Raw genomic sequence first — 12,584 nt, forward strand, 5'->3', positions numbered from 1 at the left:
TGTTTATGTAAGCTTCTACACATTTGTGACATCATAGGATTTCTCTTCTATGTCATACTTCCTGATTTTAGCCTAATTTTCTATGTTTATAACTTGTCACATTTCAACAAATGAGACTTTTAGTGATTTTCAGCATACTTTCAGTGGATATTAATTTACTGATCTGGAGTTATCAGTGTGTGATTACTACAAAAATAAGTGAAACATTTATTTTCCCATAGTTTTACTGTAGGATAAATTGAAAGAACTCAATGACATGGGAATTTACTTACTCACTTTGTGGTGCAGGATATTATTTGAAAAGTAGATTTTGTACTTGGCTTGTCACAGAATAGACCAATTTATTTATGGAACTAGAAAGTTCAACACCATGTTCATAAAAGCCAGTCGCCGGACTCTGTCATGAGCTAGCTGCATCCAGTTTGCTCCATCAATTCCTATCTCCCTGATTCAACTTAATGTTATCCTCACAACTACGTCTTCCTAGGTCTTCCCAGCAGTCCCTCCCTTCAGACCTCCGAACCAATATCTTGTAAACACCCCTCCCCTCCCCGATGCGTGCCACATGTCCCACCCACCTCATCCTTATCGATTTAATCACCGTAACAATATCAGGTGAGGAGTACAGGCCATGAAGCTCATCATTATGCAATTGTCTCTGTGATCCGTCTCCCTTCCTTTTAGGTCCAGATATCTTCCTCAACACTCTGTTCTCAAAGACCCTTAATCTGTGTTCCTCCCTCAAAGTGAGAGACCAAGTTTCACACCCATACAGCACAATAGGCAAAATTACACTTTTGTATATTTTAATGTTTAGTTTTTTAATATGAGATGGGAGAACAAAAGATTTTGAACTGAATGATGGCAGGCATTCCCTGACTTTAATCTGTTCTTGATTTCATCATGAATGCCATTCTGACCTGTTAATTCCATCCCCAAGTACCTGAATTTTGTCACATCTTTAAACAATTCATTAGCTATCCTTATATTCTGCTTCTGTCCTGATTTCTGATTCTGAGACATGATCATAAAATTTGTCTTTTCTGCATTTATTTCTAAACCAACATCCCTACTCGCTCATAAGAGTGTTTCTGTGTTTGCTTTTGTAGTAATTATATTGTCGCCCAGCATAGACCAAAAGCTGATGTGTCCCATTCAATTACAAACTGCCCTGATTTTCTTAGACTTTCCTGATGACATATTCTAAGGAAAAATTGAAAAGCAATGGTGATAGAGGCCATTCTGAATAGGAAATGTTTACCTACATGAATTTTGCTAGAAGTTTCACTTAAACACATTTTAATTAACCTAACTAGTTTCTTAGGTACACCATATCCAAGCAAAATATTGTAAAGAACTTTGCTTTTAACTGAGTCATGGGCTTTCTTGAAGTTTATAAATAGTTGATGTACTGTCCCATTGTACTCCTACTTTTTCTCTAGAATCTGGCTAATGTAGAAACTTTGATCAATTGTAGATCTATTACAATGGAACCCACAATGGTGATCCTCTGTAATTTCATTGGCATATGGGGTCAACATTCCAGAAGAATGTTAGTTAAAATTTTGCAGGTACCACCTTATCTTCTTAAAAAGTAAAGCCGTCTTGCTACACGCCATGTAGGTTGTTTGGGGGGAGTGGAAGTATAGCTTATACTCATTCTTAACCTTGGCACTAGATAGGGGTGAGTGGTTTGCGTTATGCCCCGGCCACGCTTTACCACCAGGGAAGGACCCTAGTACCCATTGGATAGGAGGGTGGGTGGGTGGGCTCATAGCTGGTCTGGATGGAGATCAAACTCTAGTCGTCCAGCCCGTAGCTAGTCACTATACTGACTGAGCTATCCATCTTATATAATCTACAAATAAATAGGTATTATTAGTGAAAGCAGTAAATAATTAAATATTTTATTGTAATTTATATATAAATACACAATTGTTTACAAGTAAGAATCTGGGAAGTTTTGAAGGAAGTTTAGTGTTATGTAGATACATTGTACATTTATGTAATGTTATTGCTAATTCATGCCTTACTGTCTGAGAAATTTTAGTAATAGTACTTGGCTTTATACAACTGTTTGCTGCCTCGCCATCCCTAAGTGCCACTTCTGCCAATCTTGTACATCATCTGGTTCCATTCCTCTACTGGTCATGGCTTGCAGAATTCCTTCTGTCTACAACTTCCTTTGTTGGTCATTCATCAGCTTATTTTGAGTGAAACACATTTTACAACATGGGTCAGAATTTTAAGTGTTGTGTGCTTATCTGATAGACATATTCCCATTGTCCTTCTGCCCTTGTGCCCCCACCAACTTTTTAAGAGTGATTGCACATGTAGTATGGTGTTATCGACAATCAACTAATTTGTTCTTGAGGGACTGCTTAACAGCAGACTACTACTTGCATTTCATTGGAGGAACTATCTATTCAGGCATCACACTTTTCATATAATTATTAAGTAATGAAGTTAATAGACTACTTCCATTTATTAATTATTCTATTCAGGAAATAATATGTTAGTATAATTTTTAGAAACAAATGGTGTATGAATTGAAACAGAAGTTATGTTTCTTATTAGATGTTTGGTCATGAAGTTTGTTGACATTTTGATTTCATCTTTATATTGAGAAGGTTCATGGTCAACTATTATGTTATCTGTTGTGTGAGGAAGTAGATTTTTGTCTGGATATGCAAATTTATTATTGTTTTGGTGAATGGACTGATTTTGGTTTTCTGGAAGAATGCCCATGAGTTGAATTGATTGATGAGTTGAATTGTTGAGTGCAAGACTGGTTGCTTTATTTTTGGTTTCATGAAATTGGTCATTGTCAATTTGTTGATTAGTACCTTTCTGAGAATTACTCATTTCATTAATTGTAGGGTGAATTAATTTGTTTATGTATTGATTTGATTGGTCTGTCTTTTGGTCGATAACCTGGTTTTGTTCGAACTGCATTAACTTATTCTTAATTTTAATGTCTCTTTCATCATCTTTGTTACTGATATAATTACTTACAGAGTGAATAATTACATCTGTAGGAATTTTGGATTGGTCTTTCTTTTGATGAATGATTTGATTGTTTGCTGTGTGAATCAGGTGACTCATGGGTCTAGTGGACCTCAGATTCTGTGGTTGAGTGGGTTGATTACTTGTGATGTGTTCTGATTGATACCTAGGTTGCCTAATTTGGTAATTCTTCTGTGGCATAATCTGATTATTTTCAGTATGAATCTCGGCCTCAGGTTGATTAGTTTTATCATTTTGTATGCGAGACAATAGATCACTTGCAATATTTGAAACTTTGTTCCTAAGTTGAATAGTTTGTGCTCCCTGCTGAGTAGGTGAAGTACTTGTAGGATGGCTTATGTAAGTTGCTGGTTCATATATTTGAATGTTCTGTTGTTGCGGTAACTGATTGCTTGCACTGTTAACAAATTGAAATTTTTTATTGTTTTCTTGCTTAATGAGGTGTGGACTGGCAGAATGAATTGGTTGAATTGCAGGTAGGCTGGTTTGAGTATTTTGTTGTTGAGACTGTTGATTGCTTTCAGGTTGAATGGATTGTTTTGACAGTTTACTGGGTGGATTATTCTGTTCTTGTTGAACCTGACTTAGAGGTAACAGATTCATCAGTTTTTTTATTCGGCTATTTTGCTGATGAGCTGCTGACTCCGGGTCATTCTTTTGCATATCAAGTTGAAATAATGGATTTAACAGTTGATTATTTTGAATTGTCTGTTGATTGCGTTCCATTTGGATTGGGTTGTTTGGTTTTTCCATCAAGTTCTGATAGTCTGTAAGTAGCCTTAATATATGATCAATTAATTTATTTTGAGGTTCATTCAGTTGGTGGCTAAATTGACTACTCACAGAATTACTAAACCAGTTCATAGGTTGATTTGTGTGGTCATTCTGATGTTCACTTAAGTGATTTACAGCTTGATTCAAGTTATTTCCAGTTAGCTGATTCATAGGATGATTCAGTTGACCATTTTCTTTTTGGTTTTGGGTGAATTTATTTTCTGTCGGATGTAATTGCACATTATGTTGATTTCCCTTGAATTGATTCATAAGTTCATTCAGTTGATTAATCTGTTGATTAAACTGGTTTTCTGTCTGATGGTTCAGAGTTTGATGTAAGAGACTGTTCTGTTGTTGAGAAAATTGATTTTTCATGTGATTATTCAGTGACTGATGTGGTAGGATATTTGGTTGTGCAAATTGGTTTGTTACAAGATGGTTCATAGTTCCATGAGGATTATTTATAGCTTGATTTAGTTCACTGTTGATTTGATTAGTTAATAGATGATGTAATTGACCATTCTGTTGTTGGGTTAATTGATTTTCATTGGGTTGATTAAATAAGCTGTTTTGTGTATGTATTGGTTGATCAGTCATAGGATGAGGTTTGTCTTGATTTAATTGCTGAATAAAACTGTTACCTTGAAGAAGACTTAACTCATTTTCTAGCTGATGAGACTGGCCATTCCTTAGATGATTCGACTGATGGATTTTATGATTCATATTATGACTCTTTTTATTGATCTTATTACCAAAATCATTGTTGATTTTGTGATCATTAGGCCGTGAAAGTTGATTATTTACAAGCTTGCTTACTTGTTTATTGTGGTTATCAAAATCTTCATTGTTCTCCATGTTACTGTAGTCGTCATAATACTCAGCATCTTCAGATTCTGTCTCATTAATTAATCCATTTGTCATATTCGATGACAGGTTATCAGAAAGTGATTCTAGTTTAGGAGGATTTAGTAATTTGGATATTAAGTTTAGTTCATCTTGAGTATGTCCGAGATGGATAACATTTCCTTTTCTTGTTGGCAGGCTTCTTGTTAATTCATTTCTTCCAGTGTTATTTTGTGGGATGACAGTGGCCTGTAGGTCAAAGTGACCGATAGCTATGGTTGATGTAACAACTGCAACATTGGTATCACTTAAGAGCTTTGTTCCTGTCTGAAATGAATTGCAGACTCTGAAACAGTTAAAATTTAGAATTAATTGATTGATTTTTTTAAGGTAGAAGAATGAGTGTGACCTTGAACAAGCTATTTTGTACTTCACTAGAAATATAAGTAAGTCAGTGGTGCTAATAATTTCTTAACCATCAGAAATAAATTGCATTTCAGTTCTTCACAGATACTGTAACAATTATTTGTTCGTAGTTTACTGGTATGAGTCTCTCTACGCTTTGCTGCAAAGGTTTAATATGCAGTCTGAAACTGAATATGTTTATAAGGTTTACTCTACAAGCCCCATCTAGATAAGGACAAACACATTCTCTCACCTTATCCTTACCACTCATATTTAAGTATTCATCATACACAGAAGTGATAGGACATTCATCAGACATTGCAGCCCTGACATTTTGTCCAAGGAGCAAATTTTTTAACTGTATTTTCGAAAATTTGCATTTTGCTGAGATTTTTTCCGCATATTGCCAAAACATTACTTCTGTCTTCAGAGCCACCTACTGACTTGATATAAAGTAAGTAGTTCCACAGACCAGCATCCTTCTTGAGAATCTAATAGTTGCTTGGGGAGTCAAGAAATTCCATGCCTTTGATCGAACTGAAAGGTTCTTTACCATGTATAAAAGGCCTTAGTTCCTATCCTGTGCTAGATTAATCCAGTCTATATCATAAACGGCTGATGTACAGGAGTAAGTTCAGAATCCTATGTCACATTAAAAATTTCTTACTCGACAGTTAATAGTAGTTTTTGATAACTGGTCTGAATGTTTATTTTTTTAATTGGGAAACCATGAAATGAAATAAAAACTCTTGTTACATCTACTTACTCATTGACTTGAACAAGATCACCAGTTACAGTGAAGTTGTAGATGCGTATGGCTCCCATAGAACAGTTTCCAGTGTTGTGTGACGTGCTCACATAACCTGGCCTCTGTATTACAACATTGAAAAGCTGCAATTCCAAACGTGAGTTTGGAGGTCCTTCCAGGGTGAACACACAGTCTAATATTCAGATAACAAAATGGCACATTAATTTAAAATGAATTTGGTATTATTTATAAGAATGTTTAGAAAGTTATGTTTTGTTGACTATATACATTATATGTAGAACTTTGTGAAATGTTTATGGGGCAGTGTTATGCCAAATTTAATTTCTGTTAAACAGTAAAATTCTTCTATACAGGTTGTGACAATTGACACAATTCCATTTTGGCTAAAGAATACATTCTAGCTCACAGCAAATAAAGATACTGTTGAGTATTTCCAACAAACCTGGGTGGTCGGGATATTGCGCTTCGTCTTCATTTCTTGTCACAAACTTGCTAGTGTAGCGGTAAACAGATGACAAGGGAGATGCAGGGTTTGCGAGTTGTATCTTAAACACTGAGTAACATGGCCACAATGGTGTCACAGCATTTTGAGAGCAACAGTAATCTGCTATTGCAACCACAATGATAAACACCAAACCTCTGAAAGGAAGGCACATCAAAAGTGATTAAAATGCCCCATGTTAAAGTTCAGAGAATGTTTGTCTAATCCATCCCTTTAACAGGTATATTTTGCATGGGGGTGAGTCTGCATTAAAATTTGTTGGGAATTTTCAAGTTTGGTTTGTATCACTCCAGCGTAACTTGTACTGTAAGTGAAATGCGCTTAAAGTTATTAGTGTGCTCAAAAGTAATTTATCAAAGAAAAAAGAGGTATGTGACCTATAATATAGAACTTGTTATGTTTTACAAGTTTAAGTTGAAACATTTTTAAGTATGGTGAACATTTAATGTAATACAAGATCAAATAATTTATGATTCTGTGCAGTATGTCTGTTGTGTGATTGGCCTTGAAACAGTAAATTTGTATCTGTAGTAAATGCATATGTATATTGATGATATATTCAAAATTGGGGGGGAAATGGCAAATATGTGTGCTCCATTAGCATATATACCCTTTCAGGTTTTTTCATTATTGCTTCTTTTGTTCTCCATTCGTACTATAACATTCTCTGTATTTTGTTGAATAATTAGTATAACTATCTCTGGCAGTCAAATTAGGATTGAGTAGAAATTTTGCAGAATCAGTGGGCTGGTCTCTCACTACTCATAAATGCACACTTCAAGACCAAGAAACCTCTGAAAAGGAGGCTGTGAAAACCCACAACCGGGTTGTAGAGCCAAGAAACAACAACAATATTAGTACAACATGAATATTTTAGTCTTCATATAATTAAACATGTCATGGGTAAATACTGAAATATTATAAAATGTGTTTACAAAATATTTTGAATTTACTCTTTTACTTTGGGCTGATTTTATAATAAAATAATAAATTATTGAATAATTTTTTTGTAATAAACTTGCATCTGATTTGTTGTGTTATTAATAAGATGTATTCCTAGTTTTATAATATTTTCTTAATAAGAATTGGTTGATATGTTGCAGTTAAAATTAAGTTAAATTATAATTTATGAAGTGAATCATAGGCGTGACTTACTTGGTGAGTAGAGCCATGTTGTTGTGTATTGATCACTGTGGCAACTGAAAATTGGTATCAGAACTGCTTGTTCTCAGTGAAATTTGTTATTGCATAATCTCCATTAGGCAGATTTTAAGCACCAGCATGGTATTACCATGGGGGCTTCCTACTTTCATTGGTATTATCCTGTGTGTGTTACACAACAGTGTTGAATATGACACATTTAAGAAACATTATGTTTCATAATATAAGTAGTAATTTTTAACTTATGGCAATAAAATGTGAGTTTTAAAATATGGTTTAATGTTGTGTTAATTGTTATAAATAATGGTACAGAAATGTGATTTGTTAAAACTGTTAGACTTAGAAAATTTTGTGTCCTTGCAATTCTCTTGACTGTAACAATTTTGTGCCAAATGATTGGTGCTGGCATCTGTAAGAGCCATGCGATATTTAGAAAAAAATTCATTCTGTATTAATCACATGATTTTAATACATTTTTACATTCGGTAGATTGTGGTCATCTGGGTTATGATACCATGTATACTTATAGGTGGTTACAAACATTTCAGGAGAATGTATTGCCTTTGTCTTTAGGGTAGATGTTCTACTCTCCATGGCACTACAACCATTGTCACGAACTTTTGGATTTTATATAATTACCACTGCCACCTCTATTTGTGTCGCTACTTTATAGACTAAGAAACTTATCTATTTTTTGTATGAAGGAAACACAAAATTGAACACACTGAAATTATTTGGTATTTAATTTTTGTTTCCAGGATTGTGACTAACAATGACAGACTCCAAGTACTTTACAACTACAAAGAAGGGTGAAATATTCGAGCTGAAGTCAGAACTTAACAATGACAAGAAAGAGAAGAAAAGGGAAGCTGTAAAGAAGGCTTGTATCTTTATATCTGCAAACTTATTTTCAAAGAATTAATGTGGATATTCATTTTAGCTAGCGATATAGTAGCCTGTGTTACTGTTTATGGTGGCTGGGCCATAGGTTGTACTCATTTTGGAGTTTGTCAAGAAGAAATGTGCAATACTTTTGGACTTTTAGATGCGTGCAGATTTTAGGCAGTATTTTCCAGGAAAAAGTATCATATACTCCAGAAAATTTGATAATTTTGGACATGTTATTCAAAATCTGTGTGGGAGATGTGTGCTGTTATTTAAGTTTTTGGGCACTCCTTTTCCTAATTTTCAAAACAGGAAGAAATTTATACAGATGCCTGGTTTATTTCTTCAGAAGGAACATTTTTTTGTACAGAATGAAACTTTTTTATGGTGGACCATTTGGGAGAAAGATTGTGGGATAGGTGGACAGATTTTGGCTATTATATAGCGAAAGATAGATTTTAAGTTACTTTGTAAAATTATACAGAATAAATCATCATTAGCTTTGTTTAAATCTGTAAGCCTGTGGACTAGATTAAGTTTGTAGTAGTCTGTTTGTCATTGGTAATGAAATGTGGATTTAAATTCTGTCCAGGTGATTGCGTCCATGACCGTTGGCAAAGATGTGTCAGCTTTATTCCCAGACGTGGTCAATTGTATGCAGACAGACAATTTAGAGTTGAAGAAGCTGGTATACTTGTACCTAATGAATTATGCAAAGAGCCAACCAGACATGGCCATCATGGCGGTAAACACCTTTGTGAAGGTATTAGAAGTCTGATTTTATTTTATTCTTTTGTGCATTCCCATAGAAGCAGAAGAATTTTTTTTGTGGCTTTATTCAACAAAGAAGATTGAGTATGACTGTTTATTGTTCATAATTTTTTCGTATCTGAGAGCTACCAGAAGGGAATCTTATCTCAGGGAATGATTATCTTCTTACAACTTCTTTTCTTCTGTTTTCCTAACCAAATACTGGGACAGTATCTTAAGAAATGGTATGGCAGGTTGAGATTTTAGGTTCTTACGGTGATGAGTATGAATAATGATGTTGCGTCGTGTAATCCAGTAGAAATTGACGACATTTCGTAGGTGCTTACTGTTACCATCATCAGGGTGATCATCCTGATGAAGAAGGCAGTAAGTACGTCTGAAATGTCAGCCAATTTCTACCAGATGGGATGGTGCATCATACCAGAAGACAGACATCTCCGAGCCATCTTCCTTGTTCCATGTCCATCCCAATTCATTTTTCACAATCCTCCTGTCATTCAGTGTTTAATATCCTGTGCAGTTGATAGTATTATTAAAAATACAAAGAAAGAATTGTTTTTGAGGGAAGGAAAGTAAAGTGTTCTGTGGTTTGTGGGATGAACTTTCAGATGTGTAAAATGTGAAGTTTTCATTGTAACTAAGTACAGTGAAGTTTTTCTTACTGACCTGCCATCTTGTTGTGGGGTGAAAGGCTAACATTCCAGATACAGTATCTGAATCATCAAATTTTTACTCCCTATTAACTTGACTGATCGCTGAATAGGACTTCATTGCGAGCATAATGTTATTAAGATTTCTGTCTTCTGGGTTGTTGCGCTGTGTAGTCTGGTCGATGTTAACCAACGTTTCAGAGGTCATACTGCCTCCGTCATCAGGGCGATGAATATGCCAATAGGGTGTGAGGAGTTGGATTTTATAGGCAGGGAAGTGAAAGGTGTAGCCTGCCCCGAGCCAATGGGAGCAGGTATGGGAGTGGACCAATGGTAGCACGTGGGCGAGGGTGGGAGAGGGAGAGAAAGTAGAGAGAGAAAGGTGAGTGTAGTTGTATGGATAAAGGCCCTGAAAAGGGCCGAGTTAGTGGTCTGGTTGGTTCTGGCGGCGCACTCTTGCTCGTTCTCGGAGTCCTCGGAGTGTGTGGATCAGAGGCTTCCAGGACCGGCTCAGGTGAAGTCCATCTTCCCTGTTAAAGTTATCAGGATGAAGTTCGATCTCGATGGCTTCCCTGATTAACCGGTCCATGTAGCCGGTTTTTGAGGAGAGGATAGCAGTGTCCTCTAGCTGTATCTTGTGCTCCAAGTTGAAGCGGTGTTCAGCAACCGCAGATTTCTCGGGCTGCCCGAGCCGGATGTGGCGTTCGTGCTCCTTGATCCTGGCCTCAACGGAACGGCCTGTCTGGCCGATGTAGACTTTTCCGCACTCGCAGGGAACTCTGTATACGCCAGGCGTCTTCAGTCCTAGGTCGTCCTTTACCGGCCGGAGAAAACTGGGAATTTTCTTTGGCGGAAGACCAACAGACTTTATGTCGTGCCTGGCCAGCAACCTGCTTATGCGGTTGAAGGTCGTCCCGACGTAGGGCAGGAAGGCAACCGAGGCTGGTTTTTCAGTAGGCGGTGGCAGCCTCGCAGGCGGATTGAGAGCTTTCTGAATCTGACGGTTGCTGTATCCGTTTTTCCTGAAGGTGGTGGTGAGTGCCTCCAGTTCACTCTGTAGGCTGTCGTGGTCGCAAAGGGCTTTAGCCCTGTGTACCAGGGTCGAGAGCACGGCCTGTTTGTTGGACGGGTGGTGATGGGAATTGGAGTTGAGGTAAAGGTCGGTATGGGTTGGTTTCCGGTACACCTTGTGGCCTTGTGGAAAAACGGATACAGCAACCGTCAGATTCAGAAAGCTCTCAATCCGCCTGCGAGGCTGCCACCGCCTACTGAAAAACCAGCCTCGGTTGCCTTCCTGCCCTACGTCGGGACGACCTTCAACCGCATAAGCAGGTTGCTGGCCAGGCACGACATAAAGTCTGTTGGTCTTCCGCCAAAGAAAATTCCCAGTTTTCTCCGGCCGGTAAAGGACGACCTAGGACTGAAGACGCCTGGCGTATACAGAGTTCCCTGCGAGTGCGGAAAAGTCTACATCGGCCAGACAGGCCGTTCCGTTGAGGCCAGGATCAAGGAGCACGAACGCCACATCCGGCTCGGGCAGCCCGAGAAATCTGCGGTTGCTGAACACCGCTTCAACTTGGAGCACAAGATACAGCTAGAGGACACTGCTATCCTCTCCTCAAAAACCGGCTACATGGACCGGTTAATCAGGGAAGCCATCGAGATCGAACTTCATCCTGATAACTTTAACAGGGAAGATGGACTTCACCTGAGCCGGTCCTGGAAGCCTCTGATCCACACACTCCGAGGACTCCGAGAACGAGCAAGAGTGCGCCGCCAGAACCAACCAGACCACTAACTCTGGCCCTTTTCAGGGCCTTTATCCATACAACTACACTCACCTTTCTCTCTCTCTCCCACCCTTGCCCACGTGCTACCATTGGTCCACTCCCATACCTGCTCCCATTGGCTCGGGGCAGGCTACACCTTTCACTTCCCTGCCTATAAAATCCAACTCCTCACACCCTATTGGCATATTCATCGCCCTGATGACGGAGGCAGTATGACCTCTGAAACGTTGGTTAACATCGACCAGACTACACAGCGCAATAACCCAGAAGACAGAAATCTTCATATTCACCGCTGTGAGAACCTCAAGTCTTACATAATGTTATTAACTGTGTGCTGTAATAAAGAATGTTGCCAGTACTTGCATGATATTGACAATATATTTGTTTTAGAAAAGTGAATAACAAAAAATCATTATTTTCAGAAGTTTGATGCCTGCGGACAGCTTTCACAGAAATTATAATTATTTATTTTGAATATTTTGTAACTGAGTTGTAACAGGCTGATATCAATATTAAGTTTTCTTTAGAGGGGCAAAGCTTGCTATCATATAAAGAGATGTTTGTGGTTTCAGGACTGTGAAGATCCAAATCCTTTGATTCGAGCTCTGGCAGTTCGTACAATGGGTTGCATTCGTGTTGACAAGATCACAGAATATCTTTGTGAGCCACTGAGAAAATGCCTCAAAGATGAAGATCCGTATGTACGAAAAACGGCAGCAGTGTGTGTGGCAAAGTTATATGATATAAATGCTCAGTTGGTGGAAGATCAGGGCTTTCTAGATCAGCTAAAAGACCTGCTGTCAGATTCAAACCCAATGGTTGGTGTTACTTATAGTTCTGAACATTCACTGCCTTAATACAAATCTCTGAATCTGAGTACATCATGGTTCATAAGTGGTTGATGGATTAAAAAGTTTCATGACCCCTTCCTTCCCTCTTTTGGCTTTAGTTCATATTTTTATCAACAGAGAATTTTTTCCTAAAAAAACATGATATGCAGTTAGAAT

At 37.7% G+C, this 12,584-nt stretch overlaps 2 protein-coding genes across 4 annotated transcripts in view; one reads left to right on the plus strand and one right to left on the minus strand.

The window, feature by feature from the left end:
* Positions 1–12,584, plus strand: part of AP-1-2beta (adaptor protein complex 1/2, beta subunit) — a 29,364-nt gene that overhangs the window by 4,816 nt on the left and 11,964 nt on the right. For all 3 annotated transcript variants that reach the window (XM_022062951.2, XM_022062950.2, XM_087345642.1), the window contains exons 2-4: positions 8,240–8,361; positions 8,959–9,129; positions 12,150–12,395. In XM_022062951.2, coding sequence (XP_021918643.1) covers positions 8,254–8,361; positions 8,959–9,129; positions 12,150–12,395 — 525 coding nt within the window. In that variant the 5' untranslated portion in view covers positions 8,240–8,253. The remainder of the gene's footprint in view (positions 1–8,239; positions 8,362–8,958; positions 9,130–12,149; positions 12,396–12,584) is intronic.
* Positions 3,274–7,505, minus strand: LOC110829332 (uncharacterized). The gene is made up of 5 exons (XM_087345653.1): positions 7,476–7,505; positions 6,261–6,457; positions 5,816–5,990; positions 4,618–4,990; positions 3,274–3,424 (listed from the first exon to the last, which is right to left on the minus strand). Exons 1-5 carry the CDS (start codon positions 7,490–7,492, stop codon positions 3,380–3,382), a joined length of 807 nt encoding a protein of 268 aa, XP_087201779.1. The 5' UTR covers positions 7,493–7,505; the 3' UTR covers positions 3,274–3,379.

Source organism: Zootermopsis nevadensis, unplaced genomic scaffold (assembly GCF_977971745.1).
Source record: "Zootermopsis nevadensis isolate Lab colony 2312 unplaced genomic scaffold, Znev_1.0 Znev_ptg000009l, whole genome shotgun sequence".
Taxonomy (NCBI): Eukaryota; Metazoa; Arthropoda; class Insecta; order Blattodea; family Termopsidae; genus Zootermopsis; species Zootermopsis nevadensis.